The 18,043-nt window shown below is 47.8% G+C and overlaps 3 protein-coding genes and 1 long non-coding RNA gene across 9 annotated transcripts; 3 read left to right on the forward strand and 1 right to left on the reverse strand.

The window, feature by feature from the left end:
* Positions 1–2,705: 2,705 nt before the first annotated feature.
* Positions 2,706–5,382, reverse strand: LOC101753933 (protein APEM9). Of its 4 annotated transcripts, none has more exons than XM_012845102.2 (7): positions 5,257–5,382; positions 5,028–5,123; positions 4,476–4,640; positions 4,131–4,208; positions 3,756–4,035; positions 3,104–3,471; positions 2,706–2,994 (listed from the first exon to the last, which is right to left on the reverse strand). In XM_012845102.2, the coding sequence occupies exons 2-7, from the start codon at positions 5,081–5,083 to the stop codon at positions 2,874–2,876; spliced, it is 1,068 nt and encodes a 355-aa protein (XP_012700556.1). In that variant the 5' UTR covers positions 5,084–5,123; positions 5,257–5,382; the 3' UTR covers positions 2,706–2,873. The 4 variants fall into 4 exon arrangements, with proteins under 4 accessions (XP_012700556.1, XP_012700555.1, XP_012700554.1 ...); XM_012845101.2 differs by having other exon boundaries at positions 5,205–5,382; XM_012845100.2 differs by having other exon boundaries at positions 5,201–5,382.
* Positions 5,383–6,508: 1,126 nt separating this feature from the next.
* On the forward strand, positions 6,509–7,572 carry LOC101754331. The gene is made up of 3 exons (XR_215100.2): positions 6,509–6,823; positions 7,122–7,158; positions 7,279–7,572. It is a non-coding gene; the product is annotated as an uncharacterized LOC101754331 (long non-coding RNA).
* Positions 7,573–11,233: 3,661 nt separating this feature from the next.
* LOC101754593 (L10-interacting MYB domain-containing protein-like) lies at positions 11,234–14,865 on the forward strand. 3 transcript variants are annotated; one of them, XM_004966036.3, is made up of 4 exons: positions 11,234–11,872; positions 11,954–12,084; positions 13,482–14,220; positions 14,305–14,865. In XM_004966036.3, the coding sequence occupies exons 1-4, from the start codon at positions 11,482–11,484 to the stop codon at positions 14,760–14,762; spliced, it is 1,719 nt and encodes a 572-aa protein (XP_004966093.1). In that variant the 5' UTR covers positions 11,234–11,481; the 3' UTR covers positions 14,763–14,865. The 3 variants fall into 3 exon arrangements, with proteins under 3 accessions (XP_004966093.1, XP_004966095.1, XP_004966094.1); XM_004966037.3 differs by lacking the exons at positions 13,482–14,220; positions 14,305–14,865 and adding exons at positions 12,164–12,469; positions 12,560–13,386 and having other exon boundaries at positions 11,237–11,872; XM_004966038.4 differs by lacking the exons at positions 13,482–14,220; positions 14,305–14,865 and adding an exon at positions 12,560–13,386 and having other exon boundaries at positions 11,236–11,872.
* A 592-nt stretch (positions 14,866–15,457) lies between these two features.
* Positions 15,458–17,728, forward strand: LOC101755543 (AIG2-like protein D). The gene is made up of 5 exons (XM_004966039.4): positions 15,458–15,858; positions 16,285–16,357; positions 16,441–16,533; positions 16,816–16,899; positions 17,411–17,728. Exons 1-5 carry the CDS (start codon positions 15,707–15,709, stop codon positions 17,561–17,563), a joined length of 555 nt encoding a protein of 184 aa, XP_004966096.1. The 5' UTR covers positions 15,458–15,706; the 3' UTR covers positions 17,564–17,728.
* Positions 17,729–18,043: the final 315 nt, after the last annotated feature.

Here is an 18,043-nt window from a genome sequence, read left to right on the forward strand (position 1 = left end):
TTTGGACCATTTCTGTATTTTTTTCAAGGTATAAATTTATTTTGAAGAAATATTCTCCATGCTGATGCACAGAGAAAAGATTGCAAGGTAAGGTGATGGCTTTAGTTTCAAAATCTTCCTTTTCCATGGGAATATCTTAGGTTCCGAAATCTCAGTGACGTGCATGAGGGAATAAATGTTACCATCTGCTTTTGTGATTGTCACATGCAAAAGAACAAAAGCTTGCCATGTCTCCTACTATATAAACGAAAAAAAGCTTAATCTCATCTCTTATTTTCTTTCCCCGCTCTTTTGCCTTTCGAAAAAGATTTTGATTGGATCATGCATGGCTGGCCCATTCTAGGTAGAACTACATCCCAGTTGCATGCATGTGTCTATTTGGATTCTGCTGCATCCTGTCAGAATGTAAATACGTCTGCTCCCAAGAACATACATAATTTGTATTTCCCTGAATGAATGTAACGTAGTAAACCACTTGGCTCTGTTGTGAACATGGATGTTTGTTGTTTTATGAAAACCGGTGACTTCATATACATGCCATGCCTGACACTTTACTGATAAGTAAACCAATGCAGCCGAGCGGTGTAATGCAGAAGCATGGCAAACGCCAGAGAGTGGCAGATTCAGTCTACTAGAACGGTAGCATTGTGTCGCTTACATTCTTGCATTGGTCTAATTACGAAGTAGCATCATCAAGGATTTACTTTTGAACAATCGAGTAGCCCAAAGTTCCTTAGGCCTCGTTCGGTTCCTCCGGATATGTTCCTGAACCATTCCAGGACCGGATTGAGTGGATCAGGTTCCTTCACTCAATCCTGGTCCAGTTTTAATCCTGTCCAAGAACCATTCCAGCCTCCAAAAACTATGTTCGGCTGAAAAGGAATGGATTGTTCAGGATTTTAGTTCAAAACACAAAAGCCATTACATCACCTCGACAATACACAGTCCAAAAACTGTGTTTCGGAGGGTTGGAGGTGGGGTTTCGTTCCGGACCTTGGAATGAAGGGGTGAAATCGTTCCGGTCCAGGTTTGGTTCCAAGCCAGGCCAACCGAATGACAATTCTTAGGTTGGGTCGTATTCGTTCCGAGCCGTTCCAATCCGCTCGGATTGGGCTGCATTCCACACCGTTCTGGCCCAACCGAACGGCCCTTAACCTGACCGGAATGCGATCGTATCTTTCCAGGTCATCAGGTCAGGCCAATCATCAAGTCATGGCGGCGTGCCGCGTGCATTCATCTCTCGCTAATTGCATTCCTGAGAAAGCATAGAGCCATAGCCATGTTTCTGCTGATTCCAGCCGTTCCGTCGTTGTTCGTTTTTTTTTATCAGGAAGGTGAAGTCACTGCTCAACTGATGAAGTTTCTTCGTGTCTAATGCTTGGGCATGAACGCTAATTAATCCTCGGTGCTAGCTTCTGTGTCAAATGGTCTGCAAGACTAATCCACATCGACCAGCGATAGATGCGGCTGGCTACGATGACCCATCCGTCCATCTGAGATCTGATTTCCCACACTATCAACTGCAGCTTATTACCTCCCTTCTTCTTCGTTCCGATTATCGTCGCTTTCAATTAGATTCAGATAGTGTCATTGCTTTAGTGGCCAACAGATGTGAAGTTTGAGCTTCAGGCTTTATCCAAACCGCCATTCTTGCTTAGCCCCTGATCGGCGGCACGCCGCAGTCCACGCCGATGAAAGCCACCGAGGCGTGAGTGGTGACAGGCAGCTGCCGGGTCTCGTGCGCGAGCGGCAGCTGGCGGGGGAGGTGGTCTGACGGCAGCGGCGGATCGGACATCTGCGGTCAGGATTTGCCGCGCCTAATGACAAGCGGTGGAAGGGATCCTCGCCCTCCTCTGTTCTTCTTCCTCGCGCCCTCGGCTCTCGACCGGTGGCCCTTCTCCCCTCGACGACTCCGGTGGCCGTGGTGAGAGCACGCTTTCCGAAGTGGAGACCGTGCCCGCAAATACCAAGGCCAACCACCTCCGTTTGTGCCCTGGGCGTTGACCTTGCTTGCTGCCTTGCTGGTGACGCAGAGAGTTCTGTGGCTCTGTAGTTGTAACTCTGTTCCGATTTTGCGCAGACGATCAAGGCAGAACGCTGCGAGATAGGCTTCGGTTCCATAACAATGATCTGACGTCGAAGACATTACATTTGGATGCTCCACACAAAGACAAGGCAAACAGATACGTGATGCGAGTTCAGGCATCAGAGTGCTATGGTAATGGGAGCCATCACCTTATAAAACCGTCTGGAATTTAGCAGCCCAAGGCTGTCAGTGCTTAACGCTGATCTGTTCCTTTCGAGGGATACAAAACAGTGTTGATTTGAACAACAGAAGGAATTGCAGCGTTCCTGGATTCACATCACATTTGTCAATCCACATGTTATTCCAACACTTCGAGCCATTGCCGAAGTTACAATGTGGTAACAGGAGCCATAGGCAATTGCATATTAAACTCATCATATGCTTATGGTAACACAAGTATAGAACTTACACCGCAGACCACTTACCACTCTGGAAGAGTTTTCTCAAAAGGTTTTTGAAATAAACCAGTTGACAAAATCAGAGTTCGTTAGGGTAAGCTTGTATCAAACTAAATCCACACGAACAAGAACAAACTGGGCAGAATAATTTCACAGACTAAAGATAACAGATTTGGAAGATGCAGTAACCACTGATGGAGCCACAAGAAAACAGACAACGATTTGAGCCTCTGCCTCAGAGAGCTGGGCATGCCAACAAAAATTTGATCATTATCATGCTGCATTATGCACAGTTGTCTTTACATTTTCTATGACACAGAATCAGGTATGACCTCAGTCGTCTTTCCATTGACTTATTACATACATCAATAACAACATTATCACCAGCTTCATCGAGGGGCTTGCGGCACTTGTTGAACAGCAGCTAGAGGATTCATCTGGACAGAGAATGCAAGTTGCAGTGCATCAAAGAATGCTCGTCGCAGAGATGATGCGTGCTGGAACACAGTCCTGTTCAAGCAGATTCACACGCAAGCATTCACTTGTTCATTATTCGTTAGAGCACAAAAACAGGCAGGGTATTATGGATCTTATGAGAAAACGATTGCAGAGTCCTTACCTCTTCAAGCCAGCAGTTTTCCTCCGGAGCACATAGATTGTCGAAAACAGCAGCGATAGCAGAAGCATTAACTTGCCACTTGGTAGAACAATATGTATTTTACCAAACCTCAAGCGAACCGAATGAAACCACCAAAAGAAGGGATCGAATTGATTTGTGACACGTTGGATTGAAGGTCGAGTGGACTTTACTTGGACCTTTTGGCTGTCGTACACAGGAGCTGTGCTTGGAGCATCCTCATGTAACGATGGTGTTGAGCCATTTGTAGAAGTGGAAAGGTTTCTTTCTGCTATTTGTTTTACCCCTTCAACAGTGGATGGCTTTTTATTTGCAGCTGATCGCAGTGCATAAAGCTTTTTTAGTAGGTCCTGCAAAGAAACATTAAGAAACAACTAGATGAAAAGGAATGAAATAACAAAACTTACCGAAAAAGAAGAATAATGTGGTGGGAGTACAGAAAAGAAATAAAAATTTGCATTAAGTTAGCATAAAAATTATTTGGGAAACTGTTAAATTCCAAGTCAGAATGGAAACATGATTTGTAAACTAAAAAAAGGGTAGTCGGCATGAAAATACTATCTGAGATCTGAAACATTCATGGTTGGTATGCTGTAATAGCATCATTAAACATGTTACCAAAAGACAAAGGTACCTGACGGCCTTGCTCAGTCAGCTCTGCTTTTTCTGCCCATGAGATAGCAGTTTCACTCTCTTGGGAGACAATACAAAGGAATGTTACTGTATACAATTCTGCCACCTCAAGATACTGCTTGGTTGACATAACAGATGAAACAACAAATCCATTTAAAGGGTTGTCTTGTCCTCCATTCAAAACATAAACTTCATCATTTGTATATCTCCATTTAGCAAGGTACTCCTCAAAGATTGGTCTAAGGTCAGATCCAGATCCTGCTGCCATTTGCATGGTAGCTCTATGAAGAGAAAGATAGAAGTCATTGACATACACAAAAAAAGGGATACAGTACAAGTAAAATCAAGCATATAAGACTTCTATGTGAAAAATTACCCGGTAAGGAAAACTTTAGCAGGTACTGTTGCCACCGAACCAAACATCTTTTTAAGCTGAACAAACATTTCAGATGTCCTGGGAAATTTAGAATAGCCTGTTAGACGCTAGAAATTTAGCATGCCATACGTAGAAGTTCTGCAAACATTGTGCACAAAGAATCAGTCATAATCTATATTTAGGGAGACGATGCTTTTCCTTTGGCAAATCTAGAACCCCATTGGGATAGCTGAGCAGCATGTAGGAATAAACAATTCATCTTATTACAGTACATAACAAAGCCCTGAATTTGATTCGGGCATAGAAGTATTATTACCATAATAAAAGCAAATGAACAGGATTTACCTCCTGAGTTCTTTAAGTGCCTGGACAAGTACCATTCCAGCTGATTCAAGAATATCTAAGAGTTCGTCATGGTCACATTCAGTCTCCAGAGAAACCGTGCGTGTTTGATCAGACACAGATAAAGCTGTAGATACAGCCTGCTCGAACAATCCGCTTAGTAGATAGCTGTGCCATGGGAATGATAACCAGGTAAGCAAACAAGCTACCATCTTTCTTCATTTTCGGATAAATGTGTAACCTAACATGCATAGTTGACAACACAATAGCACATCATAACTGTTCGAGCAATTTTATCAGAAGAAAATGAGGTTCCAACAAGTCCCAGTGTGATAGCCATTGATAGCTAATGAGAATAAGCACGCCGTTGTAGTGTTAGAGTAACAGGAACGAGGTGGCAAAAAAACAAAGTAACAGGGCAGGCAATGATTTTGCAAAGTAATTTAAGTAGATATATAGTATTACTGGGAACCTAATTACCAGAAACCGCACGGGAAGAAGAAAAGTAAACAGAATCGAAGCATATTAAGGAGAAGAAGGGAGGAGGAATCTTACTCCTCTGCGTCGTCGATTTGCTTCCACAAACCCGATTCCTGGGCAGAGGCCCCCATGATCCGATGCTCCGGCGTCCACCTCGTAACAGGGGCGGACCTATAACGCGGAGCATAGGGGGTTCAGTCGAATTTCAACCAAGGAAAAACTCGGAAAGCAAAGCTAGGGTTCATCACCAACAGAAGAATTCAATTTACTGAAGGTAGACACCCACTCCGCTCCAATCCAATACCGATATGGGGTAGGAGGGGGTGGTCGGCGTCGACGACGAGAGGCGATTCCGTCGGGTGGCGGGCGTGCTCCGGTCCGGCGGGCGGAGGGGGGAACGAGAAGCTTAGCAGGAGTATTTTTTGACTGCTTCACGACTAACAACGAGACGATGCTAGCCTTACAGTTACAGGTACTGGCATGGCCGCATGGGCCATGAACGGACTCTTGTTGGGCTTGGGCATAGAAAGGCCGAAATAATTGCTTGTTGGGCCACGGCCGCGCGCTCGAGTAACTGGGCCGATCGTTTTTTTCTCTACCAAAGTGGGCCGATCGTTGATACGCCGCACGTTTTTCCGAAAAGAAAAGGAAAAAAAATGGATACAAGCGATAACTGATAGCAAGTCTCTCCCACTAAAAAAAGACGCCAAGGAGTGTCGACACGAATTTTTTATATATATTTTTATTTTAGTATTTTGCAAAATATATGTTCAAATAAAAAAACTGCAAATCTATACCTGTAGCGCTGTTTGAAATGGCGGAAGGTGTGCTGTAGCAAGCTACCGCCAGTTGATCTGGCGGTAAGTTCCTAAATCATAATTAACGCGTATGAACTCGGATGGAATATCAACTTGGATGGAGATGAACTTTATATGAAAATTGTATATCTCGATGAGATCTACAACTTTTATATGAAAATTGTATATCTCAACGAGATCTACAACTTTTTAGTTCAAACTTTTTTCATTTGGTGTTATTTTGGTGCTCAAATAATCGATTCAAATTTTAATTTTAGATGTATCGATTATTTGAGCATAAAGATGGCACCAAATGAAAACAGTTTGAACTATAAAGTTGTAAATCTCATCGAGAGCTACAATTTTTATATAAAATTTATCTCTATCTGAGTTCATATGAATTAGCTATGATTTAAATTTGAATTTTGGATCTGAAACTTGTATCGATTATTTGAGCACTAGGATGATACAAAATGAAAAAAGTTTGTACATCTCGAGATTTCTACAATTTTCATATAAAGTTTATCTCCATCCGAATTCATATGAATCAATTATATTTTTTATCCGAGTTTATATGAATCAGTTATAATTGTTTTTAAGTGTCGGAGGAGTGAAGTTATCGCGCTTCAACTGGGGATAGGTTGCGTAATTTTTTTTGTTAGGTTATATATTTTTGCAAAATACTAAAATAAAAAAATATAAAAAAATCCGTCGACACCGGCGATGGCTCTGCCACGTGCCACCCCTCATGGGTCTGCCTGTCCGCTTGTGCTGCTGCCGTTCCCCCCGCCGCGCCCACCCTACCTCAGCGCCTCCACGCGCGGCGTCCCCTACACCCTGCCCGCCCGCTCGCGTGGCCGCCGCCCCACCGCGCCGGCGCAGCGCCACCGAGGGCTCGGAGTGCTCGCGGTCCACCGCGCCTCAGTCGCGCTCGGAGCGCATCTTTCGGGCGTGGCACACTTCTTCCCGACGGCGAGATCCGCGACGGGCGGCAGCAGTCAAGTGGCGAAGATACAAATGGATTAGAGACCTGTGTATGAGAGTTTGAATTAGCTGCAAGACAGTCTTTCAAATGTACGTTGGTCATGTCTGTTTGCTGTAGTTCATTAGTAGAATCAGGTTTTTCTCAAACAAAGATTTGGAGAATGAGTAGATTTTTTGTCTGACAGACTGAATTAAGATGACAGTAGCTTTAATCTTGCCTCCTATTTGATAGAACTGAATTAGTATGAGAGCAGTTTTGCATAATTGATATTAGAATATAGATTCATGTCTGCTCAGATTCCTACACTTTACTGAATTCAATATGACAAAGTAAAATCTAATATTGTTGAATTCTACTACTTAACATTTCCTTCTCTTTTCTGTGCAGTTTGGACCTTAGGAGATTTTCTTGAACTACCTGTTGGGTAAGCATCCTAAAATGGACAAGCTACAACACTACCATTATCATGCATAGGCAGACCACTCTTATGCAATACTTATTTTATAACTGATCCTACTTACATTACCGAAACCTGTTGTATTAGTTGTCATTGCAGAGCATCACTGAACCTGATGTGTTGGAGTTCAGAAGTCCTGGACTATGGCAGTCTGTATTTTTTCAGAAGTGCTGGACCAAACGTCTGTTGCCTCTCTATGACTGATCGGCTGGTGACGTTAATCTCGATGTAGGGTGAGGTGGTGGTGATGTGACGACACAGTTCTGGAAATCGATTACAAATGCAAAGGAGTGGTGTATCTCAACTCCAAAGTTCGTATTTTTAAGCAACCACACATTGTTTAGCAAAAGGAATGGTGCCTCAGTTGAAGTCTATTGTCTATAATTTGTCTGTCAATTGGATTTTTTATACGCTGGACAGGAAAATGGTTTCCATAAAAAAAATTAATAAAAAAACTGTCTTCAAATATGCACTGATTCAGATTGGTAACTTTTGTTGATTATACAAAGGGCCATCACCATGAAGACATTGAAAAATTATTGTAATTGACACTAAGATGTAGCATTGATTGTGTGGTTGCATTTCTAAATGAAAATAAGCCTTGATCTTGCACAATGTTATTGGTCAACTCTTCCTAAAATGACCATTACGCATGATATGATCATTATATTTTGTCATTACAATTTCATTCATTTGCTTACGATCATCATGTGTTTTGTGCATGACTTTTTTGGATAGTTGTTATTTTGTTCAAATTTTTTTTAAAGAACGACGCATAAGATGGTGCGTGTTTCATTGATATAGCAGAAAATACAAAACTATAGTCCTCTTAAAAAAAAAGACTCACTCGGTTGGATTGGAACATCAACGCGGGTCATCACTCAACTCAAACCGACCGATTGGATTGGGATGTCAACGCGGCCTCCTCACTCCACTCACCACGACGGCACCCCCAACATACACGCTCATCTATTTGCCGAAACCTCCAGGCTGAGAAGGCCACCGCCATGCGAGACCCTCCGCCGTAGTGCCGCTGCAACACCACACTCCACCTGATGGAGTGATACCTCTCGCAGGCTACCTCGCAGTCGCCACCATGATGACACAACGTGCGGAGGTCTCACCACGTCCGCCGTTTGACTCCACCTCGCTCTCGTCATCTCGAAGAAACACCGCGCGCGGGGGCCTTGCCTCGCCCGCCACGATACTCCACATCACGGATCCGTTTCTTTTGTCGCCGTCAGAGTGGTGAGCAATGGTGCCCCACTCCACCAGATCTCCATCGATCAACCAAGCCGCCGCTGCAGGTCGATATCGCCTCGTTGCTTCACCCGCACAAAAGCCTCCGCCGTCAAGTCAGCAAACCAGAGAAGTCGCTTGCCCCGTCTTTCAATGATGTACCGCACCGGGTAGCCCAGCCAAGCTGATCAACTCGTCGCGGTCTGCTGCAAGCCTAGTTGTCCCACGATGCTGTTGCCGCAAAGCGTTGTCCTCCGACGCATTCCCACGCCGCTCTGACTGTTGCCAAGCAACGCTAGCTGCGGCTACAAACAGCCAAACCGACAACCCTGCGACAACCTCTGACCGTCGCCATACCTACGATCGCCTCCACATGGCCTCGGCAACACTCGTCCAGCTTTTCGCGCGGTGGAAATGCCGCTACCAATTGCAGCCGCCCATGACCAATGGACTAGCAATGTCATGAACTGAGATGGGTCTCTAAAGACGACGACGCCAGCGACGCCACCGTCCAGGGTCTGGATAGGATTTTCACCCAGAGGACCCCGTGCAGCAAGGTTGTAGCTCAGACATGACGCTCCCAACGGGAAGAACGACGCCCTAGGGCGCCGCCGTCATCTCCACCAGCAAATACCCAGCAAATACCAATGAGGGCTTTCACCCGAAGCATCAGAACACCTCACTGCACGCTCACGGCTTGGCACTCCCAAACCACAATCACGGCAGCCCATCTGGGGCGGCGTCGCCGCCGCACATCCACGCACCACACCACCGTACCTCCACCTCCGCTTGCTCACCGCCGCGTCTCCACGCAGCACACCGGACCCCCACACCTCGCAGCCTCCTCCATGGTGCGTGAGCCCCCACCAGAGCTCAGCCGCCTTCCTCTCCCGTTGCCACCTCCGCAACTTCTCAGCCGAGGAGAGGTGGCCGACGACGCCCGCAGCCCCACCTCAGTGCTGCCAGCGCGCCCCTGCGCCAAGTGTCCTTGCCACGCCTCCATGGCATCGCTAGCACACCTTGCACAGACCACCCTGGCCGCGGCACCACGCCGCCGCCGTAGAAGGCTCAGAAGCTGTCGTATCCCGGCCTGTCGCTCACCCTACTTGGCCGCCATCGCGCAGCCACGCGCCGGACTGGCCGCCCTCTGTCCGCCACCGCTAGCCGGTCCACTCCTTCCCCCATGCGACACCACCTCGCCTTCGCGCTCGAGGCCAGCCTCCGCAAGCCTCGCGGATCAACCTCCTTCACGGCGAGCTTCTCCTCCATCTCCCTTGGCCCTAGCGACCGCCTCCTCCTCGGTGACCCGCTCCGCCTCGGCGCGTCGCTGGGCGTCGATCTCCCAACGCTCCCGCTCGGCCTCGATGCGCGCGAGCCGCACCCCACCACGCTACCTCCTGTCGTCGCAGCACCGCCCCTGGAGCTCCGTCGCCGCAGGAAGTCGCCCCCCGGCGAGCCCCTTCATGCAGCTCTTGGCCGGAGGATGGGGGCCACTACAGGTAATGCCCTGTGCCGAGCGCGGCCTCCTCCACCGGATCTGCCGCCGTGCCACCACGCGCAGCCCCCGCCGGCTGCATCGTTGTCCCGACCGCCGTAAGCCACTTCCCGCAAACTTCACAGGCTCGCCGCCATCCTGTCGCGCCGACGGATGCAGCGCTGGCGTTGCCGTAGCCACCCTCAAGTGCGCGGGCGAGCACCTCCTCCCGGGCCAGGACGGCGGATCTGGGGGCGGGGAGGCCGGATCCGCCCACGGCAGGGCCAGATCTGGGCCACCGCTGCTCCGGCGCGCCGCCCGGCTCTAAGCACCGTCCCGCCCCGGCGCCATCCACGAGCACCGCTAGATTGCCCCGCCGCGACCGTCCTCGGGAGCCAGCGGGCTTCCGGCGACCCCCTCCGGTGGCGGCGAGGAGGACACGAGAGGCGGTGGGGGGTTGTCGGCGGCGACTGGGTGCCAACGCGGGGGCGGGCTGCAACTAGAACCTTTTGTTCAAATTTACGCACGGGCTATTACCTAGCGTGATACGAAGCAAGAAGTTTGGAAACTGTAAGCATGGCCAAGGTGAGAAAGCAGCTGATTCGATCCACTGCTAGAACTTGGGCATTTCGTCGCATACATTTCTCCAAAAGTATCTGAACGTGACCGGAATGTCATGCTATACTAGCTTATGTTTTCAGGTCATGAGGTCAGGTCAGTGTTCAAAGTCTTTGTTGAAAGGTTAATCTAATTAAGGGCCTGTTTTCTTCCACCCATCTAAAATTTAGATGCTAAAATTTAGCAACTTTGAGCTGCTAAATTGGAAAACAGTCTTGCTAAACTTGCTAAAGTTGAGTTGCTAAAGTTTAGATCTTTAGCAAGTTTTGGGTTGCTAAAACTTGCTAAAAGGTGGGCTGGACACCTTCTACCCCTCATTATTGTCTGGCAGTCCCGCACTCCCGCACGCATACCCCTCCCGCACTCTGCATCCACCCGCACTCCCGCACGCCCGCCTCCTCTTCTCTTCGCATCCGCCCCCTTCCTGCCCCGCATCGAGCGCCGCCGCCGCAACCGCATCCACCCCCGCCGCCGCCACGCATCCGCCGCCTCCGCCACGCATCGACCGCCGCCGGCTCCTGGGGTCGAGCCCCACCGCCGCCCTAGCCGCGACGCATCCACCGCCGCCCTAGCCGCGCCGCAGCCACCGCCGACTCAGCAACGCATCCACCGGCGCTACCATACAATCTACCGCCGCCGCCTCGATAGTCTAGCTCCACCGTCGCTTTGCTCCTGGAGTCCACTGCCGCCGCCGCCCCCCGGAGTCCAGGACCGCCGCCACCCCCGGAGTCCAGGGCCGCCGCCGCCTGCTGCTGGAGGCCGCCCTATCTTCCCCCTCCCCCCACTCCAACTCCAGATCCGCCATCCCATCGTCCCCCTCCCCCCACTCCCACCCCGGATCCGCCATCCTCGCCGACACAACTCCCGGATCCGCCATACTCGCCGCCCCTGCTCCATCCCCATCCTCACCGCAACCTCCAACTCCCCTTACCCCATCCCCACCGCAACAGCTCCGAGCAATGGCCGGATACCGTGATTGGTCGCAGGGTGCTTCATCCTCGGCGGCCCCTTCGTTCCCTATTCCTGCGCCCATTCCCGATCCAGAGGAGTTGGAGTTCATGTCCCAGGGCCCGTCGCGCGCTCGGGCGGCTCCATCTCTCTCGGCTGGGAGGGTCAACATGCAGGATCTTGATCTGAACTCCCAGGACGAGTCCTTCCCCTACCTCGATGAATACACTGACATCCTGGAGTCTGGAAGAGGACGCGGCGATGGTGTTAGGATCGGCTCGTTTCAACCTCCCCGTCAGACCGATGGTGGTGTTCCAATCGCCCGGGGAAGGGCTGGCACCGCACGTGGTGGCCGCCGTGGCCGGGGAAGGCGCCGTACTGCTTCACCTTCGCCGCCTTCAGGTAAAGACCTACTGAATTGGTTGTATGGTTTGATGATTTGCAAGCTTTGCGGTTCTGAGTGTTGTGATCTTACATATTCAGATGCAAGTCCTCCTATCCGGCAACATCTTCGGGGGAGATTGGGACGAGGCGCAGCCTCTGCTGCCTATTCTGCATCCATGAACACAGAGGATGTTGAACAATTGGACGAGGAATCTGGGGAGGATCATCATGTAAGCATCCTGTCCTCACTGTGCAGTGTGCATCTCCATGTTTTAGTGAATTGTATTTATGTTTTTCATTTTCTGGTAGAACAAATGTCATAGAGCAAACTGGAGCGAATTAAACACAGGAATTTTTTGCGAATTAGCTGTGGAACAAATCCGTATAGGAAATGCAACAGGTGGGGTGGTCAATTCTAGAGGTTTCAAGGAAATAGCTGCCAAATTTGCGGAGAGGACCACCATCAGGCATGAACCGAAGCAATTCAGAAATAGGTGGGATCAATGCAAGAAATTATATGAATTTTACGTTTTCGCGATGAAACAATCAGGATTAGGTAGGAAAAATAATGGAGCCATTTCAGCAAGTAAAGCCTGGTGGGATAAATACTGCAAGGTAGTTTTTTTTTGTTGTTTGTGATAATTTCTTTTAGTTTTGTGCCTGGAGTACATATAGTTTCTGAATTCCTGTGTCATTCGCTTGCAGTATCCAGAATGCCGTAAATTTAGCAAGTTTCTACCTCACTATCTTGAGCTGCTGTATGAGATGTACCACAAAAATGTAGTTGATGGATCAACTACAACCATACCAGGAGATGTGGATGAAGAGAGGCAGGAGGTACCTGAAGAAGAGGACTTCCAATTTGATGTGGATGACTACCCTGAACAGAGCCCTATGAGCCCTATGAGTAATGGCAGCAAGAAAAGGAGTACCAGTACAGCTGATACAGCATCAAGCCCTCAAAAGAAGAGTAAAAGTCCTTTTTTCAAGATGTTCAAGGGCCTCATAGACACTATGCATGAGGGGATCTCTGAAGATAACACTACCATGAGGGTGAAGATGGAGTTGCAGTTGAAGCAGAGGGAAATGGAACTGCAACAACAACTGAAGCAGAAGGAGCTGGAGTTGGAATTTAGAAGGCATTCTCATGACAAAGAAGAAGATGAGTACAAAGCAAGCCTTCTATTGGCACAGGAGTGTGGAGCATCAGAAGAGTCAGAAGAGTACTTTTTTGCTATGGAGTTGTTTAGGGATAGATTTAACAGGGTAGCTTTTGGCACACTATCGACAAAGGAACTTAGGTTCAAATGGTTGCAAACTAAGTGTGGGAAGACCTTTGGTCGCCCATGAATTGTAGGCCACATCAAGTAGCTGTCATGTTGTGTTGCTAGTGATGTTAGAACTTTTGTGTGAACTATGATTTGTGGTTTGTGTGGACAATTTGTTGAGAACTATGAATCTGTCATGTTGTGGTTGTAGTCATATTAGAGCTTTTAATAAATTGATCTTGTGATTTGTGGCTGTTTAGTTGACATCAATTTCATGGCTGCCTTGTTCAGAACTTTTAATCACAATTTGTGTGTACTATGACATGGCTGATTTGTGGACTATTTCATTGTATGTACAGGTTGATCTGTTTGACTATGTTGATGACTGGTTTCAGAAGAGGAAAAGGATAAGAAGAGAATTTGTTGCATTGGGTGCTTTCCTCGGTATGTACTATTATGCCACACATTTGAATAGATCAGAATATAGAGTACCAACAGAATCAGGATATGAATGGGTTATCAAAACTTTAGGAAATAGAACATCTTGTCACAACATGTTCAGGATGAATAGGAATGTTTTTGATAGGCTTCATAATGTCCTTGTACAGTCTTATGGATTAAAGTCTACTAGGAGAATGACATCAGTAGAGTCTTTAGCTTTATTCCTGTGGATGTGTGGTGCCCCCCAAAGCATGAGGCAAGCCGAAGACCGTTTTGTTAGGTCTACTTGCACAATTAGTAGGAAGTTCAACAAAGTATTACACAGCATTTGCAAACTAGCAGGGGATATCATTAGACCAGTTGACCCAACATTCAGTACTGTGCATCCGAAGTTGAGGTCAGCACGGTTCTCTCCATACTTTGACAATTGCATTGGGGCTATAGATGGGACACACGTGCCTGTTGTTGTGCCAGCAGATAAGGCTGTCCAACATACGGGACGACATGGGTACACTAGTCAGAATGTGTTAGCCATATGTGACTTCGACATGAGATTTACCTTTGTCGTCGCGGGATGGCCTGGATCGGTTCATGACATGAGAGTCTTCAAAGATGCATTGGACAAGTATGGCGATAAATTTCCACACCCCCCTGAAGGTACTTCCTTCATCTATGAACTATCTGCACGTAGTACTTTTGATGTTTGTGGATATATGTAACACGAAAATTGTTGATGTGCAGGGAAGTTTTATCTTGTCGACTCTGGATACGCAAACCGTATTGGGTATCTTGCCCCGTACAAGGGTACGAAATATCATCTACCAGAATTTCGAGCCGGACGAATTCCCAGAGGTAAAAAGGAGCATTTCAATTATGCACATTCATCATTAAGAAATGTCATCGAGAGGTCATTTGGGGTGTTGAAGAACAAATGGCGTATTCTGCGCGATTTACCATCTTATCCAATGGCAAAGCAAAGTCAAATAATTATTGCTTGCATGGCAATTCATAATTTCATTAGAGAGAGTGCTATTGGTGATGTTGATTTTGATAATGCGGATGATGAAGAAAACGATGCTACACCTTCTGAAGGACCATCATCTCAAGCAAATGAAGGTGCTACCCAACATGAATATGAAGATCAAAGCATGAACCAGTTTCGGGATTGGATAGCCGATGGATTGTTCAATAGGTCATAGGATCCTTTACTTTTTTGTTGTAATAATGTAATTTTTGGGATGCACAATAATTTTTTGATTCAATAAAAAAAAATAGCTGCCAGCATCGTGGCATTCCATTTTATTGATCGACGCAACGTTAGTAGGAACGGCGCTAGAATGGAACAAATGGGCAGGAAGGTGCATCATGACAGGAAAGAAATGGCGCCAGGAAAGAAATGGCGCCAAGGAAATCCTGGCGCCAAGAGCAGTTCAACCGGACAGAAGAATGGCGCCAGGGAGGAGGGAGAAAAAATGGCGCCAGGGAGGAGTGAGATGAGAGAGAAAGAAGGGTAGCAATCATTAGGGGCAAACATGTCTTTAACCTTCTCATTCAATGCCTTTTAGCAAGTGGAAGAAAACAGGTTTGGCTAAACTTTAGATGCTAAACTTTAGCAACTTTTAGCATCTAAAGTTTAGCAACTGCAAGAAAACAGGCCCTAAACTCTCCATTACAGGTCAGAAACGCTACAAGTGATTTTAGTTGAAAGGTTTGGAGCGACTCGCCCGGTCCATGCCGGTCCCGGAACTGGATGCGTTCATCGCCGGACGCTGGCAGCCGGTACGGACTGGGCGCTGACTCACTGCTCAGCTGATGCTGGCTGGATCAATTCCGCGAAATTTAAAAGAAAAATGGAAACTGATCGATCGGGCTTGCCCGTCGTCTGATCACGTCAGGAACCAGACTTGTGTTCCTCGTCGTGGCTCGTGAGATCGATCAAGAAGCACTAGCAGAGAGCAACGACGGATCAAACGGGCAGTGCGCTCGAATCTCCGAGCCTGGCGGCCCCGTCCACACCGCACCAATCTCCAATCTCCTGCCCTGCTGTGTTTAAAAGGCGCACGCATCCCCAGCTCACCATCACACCACCAGTCACCAAGCGCGCGCCGCAACCTGACAGCCCTCGACTCGACAACTCCCCCACATGGCGATGACGCCGCCGCCTCCTGCTCCGGCCGCCGCCGCCAAGGCCGGGGCGCACAGCGTCTTCGTGTACGGGAGCCTCATGGCGGACGAGGTGGTCCGCGCCATCCTCAAGCGCGTCCCGCCCGCCGCCCCGGCGATCCTCCCGAACTAGTACGCCCCGCCCCTGCCCTCCTCCCCCTCCTCCCGCTTCTCTGGTCTCGGTGGACGGTGGTTCTGATTCCCTGCGGCCATCGCTTTCCGTTTACCTATCGCGATTCCCGGCGGCGGCGGCGCTGCTGCGCTGACGCCGTGGCGATCCCATTCCTCTTTGTTCTCTAGTGGGCCGCCGTCACGAGATGCTCTCTGCTTCCGTCACCGGATGCCTTTGACCGCCCAGTAGTGGATCGGTGTTACCATTGTTTTTGCAAGCTGCAATCATGCGGTGATTCAACGATCCACGGAGTGGATATGTGCGCCGCGCACGCCAATGGCCAAACTCGAATCCTGATCTTTTTGCTTGTACGCAAATGCGCTGATTATCTTTTGCCTATATCCTGATTTTTAACATGCCATGGCAAAAAAAAATTTCTCTTGCAGCCACCGGTTCAACATCAAGGGCCGTATTTACCCGGCGATCCTGCCCGTCGAGAGCAAGAAAGTTGCAGGGATGGTCTGTCGATTGTCGCGCACGGCTCAACCTGTAGCATCAACCCTGCACCAAACTCTCGCTTACTTATGCTAATCGCTCTGCAGGTTGTCATGGGTGTCACTGACGAGGAGCTCCAAGTCCTGGATGCATTTGAAGATGTGGAGTACACGAGGACACGAGTTGAGATATCATTAACCGTAAGCATACATCATTAACCGTAAGCATATATCATTAACCGTAAGCATATGCAAGCCATGTAGGCAATTCGGCAAGTATATGTTAGTAATAAAAAAAGTTGATAAGTGAAACACTCAACAGATTTTATACATGGGCCAGCCTGCTTTCCCTCAACTGCGGACTGGAAAACCATGGCAATTGCTTTGTGTCTTGTTTTGCCCAGGAATAGTGGCACTGTTTGCAGGCTGTGATTTCTCAGATAGATTGCGTTCTGCTAAAAGGAAGGTGGATTTGCGTTGCAGGACTCTTCGGAGAAAATGTTGGCTGACACTTATGTATGGAGCGATGCACAGGATCCAGATCTATATGGCGAATGGGATTTTGAGGTGAGGGTGTTTTTCGTTCATATTATTCGGGTTTCCTGCAGTCTTGGGATGTTCATCAGTCGGAGTATTCTGGATGTTTCATCCCCGTAGCTGAAGATGATCCTCTTGTGAAAGATCTCTTTATAATGAGATATTCTCAACAATAGGAGTGTATTGCTTATGGCTATAGGAGGACTACAACATATTCATATTCTAGGCGATCATATTCAAAAATGCTGAACAGTAACAGCTATCACTTCCTCACTATCTAAAATTCTGGTGGAAACTCACTCTGCCTCTATACGATTAGCTCATGTAGCAAAAATCTCTTGAAAACAGAGACCAACCTCACGAACAATTTTACTAGCATCTATTTCAAGATGAAACTACTTTTAAGGATCATGTTCTCATCTATCTGCTTCCATTACACCCACAGCCACTCCTCAAAAAGAAAAAAACACCCACAGCCCAAAATGTGCTATTACATGCAGGCTTTAGTTTTCTAATTTCAAAGATTGTGTCTTCTCTGCAGGAGTGGAAGAGGCTGCATATGAAGGATTTCCTCGCGATGACTAATGGTTTCATGCACGGTCTCGAACAGCCTGAAGCGAAGACCCGGGTTGAGACCTACCAGTCATTCATGCAACAACAGGAACAGCCTGCATCGGAGACCCGTGAGAGTTGAGACCTGTTGTTCTGCTGGTCATTCTCAGAAGAAATTGTACTGGCAGTGCCCTGTACTATCTGTAATAAGTTGCTTACATGATTTGTGAATAAGATCTTTATAGGATCCCGTATAAAATTACACATATGAAATAAAATCTCATCGGAGAGATTTCTGTTGATCCTATGGCTGGTTCAGATGCATCGCTTTTAGCTGTTCCAAGTGTTGAGAATTTACTGCCAAATCAGGCAAATTCTTGGCTGGCTTCTGTGAATGGTTGGATGCTTTCTAATTTGTTTGTGTTCATGCTAAACTGTTGCTTCAGCCTGCAAGGAGTCAAGGATCATGTTGACTGTTGACCTACTATTGTCAACAATCTGAGGTCTCAAGTTTTGTTGAGCAATCTGTGACGCGGCAATTTGAGCCCGACTGAATTTGACCGGGGAAAAGGTTCTCCACTTAACAAACGTGCTAGATTTAAGTGATCGTCGTGAAAACAGA

The sequence above is a fragment of the Setaria italica genome, chromosome IV (genome assembly GCF_000263155.2).
Source record: "Setaria italica strain Yugu1 chromosome IV, Setaria_italica_v2.0, whole genome shotgun sequence".
In the NCBI taxonomy this organism is placed as follows: Eukaryota; Viridiplantae; Streptophyta; class Magnoliopsida; order Poales; family Poaceae; genus Setaria; species Setaria italica.

What these genes read in the sequence shown, in the direction of transcription:
- LOC101753933 (XM_012845102.2), bottom strand. Translation starts at nt 5,083, where the DNA reads ATGGGGGCCTCTGCCCAGGAATCGGGTTTGTGGAAGCAAATCGACGAC. An exon ending in GCACTTAAAGAACTCAGGAG is followed by an intron (nt 4,209 to 4,475) that starts GTAAATCCTGTT and finishes TAAATTTCCCAG; the next exon opens with GACATCTGAAATGTTTGTTC. An exon ending in TGACTGAGCAAGGCCGTCAG is followed by an intron (nt 3,472 to 3,755) that starts GTACCTTTGTCT and finishes GTTTCTTTGCAG; the next exon opens with GACCTACTAAAAAAGCTTTA.
- LOC101754593 (XM_004966036.3), top strand. Translation starts at nt 11,482, where the DNA reads ATGGCCGGATACCGTGATTGGTCGCAGGGTGCTTCATCCTCGGCGGCC. An exon ending in AATCTGGGGAGGATCATCAT is followed by an intron (nt 12,085 to 13,481) that starts GTAAGCATCCTG and finishes TTGTATGTACAG; the next exon opens with GTTGATCTGTTTGACTATGT. An exon ending in ATTTCCACACCCCCCTGAAG is followed by an intron (nt 14,221 to 14,304) that starts GTACTTCCTTCA and finishes GTTGATGTGCAG; the next exon opens with GGAAGTTTTATCTTGTCGAC.
- LOC101755543 (XM_004966039.4), top strand. Translation starts at nt 15,707, where the DNA reads ATGGCGATGACGCCGCCGCCTCCTGCTCCGGCCGCCGCCGCCAAGGCC. An exon ending in GCAAGAAAGTTGCAGGGATG is followed by an intron (nt 16,358 to 16,440) that starts GTCTGTCGATTG and finishes ATCGCTCTGCAG; the next exon opens with GTTGTCATGGGTGTCACTGA. An exon ending in ATGGCGAATGGGATTTTGAG is followed by an intron (nt 16,900 to 17,410) that starts GTGAGGGTGTTT and finishes TCTTCTCTGCAG; the next exon opens with GAGTGGAAGAGGCTGCATAT.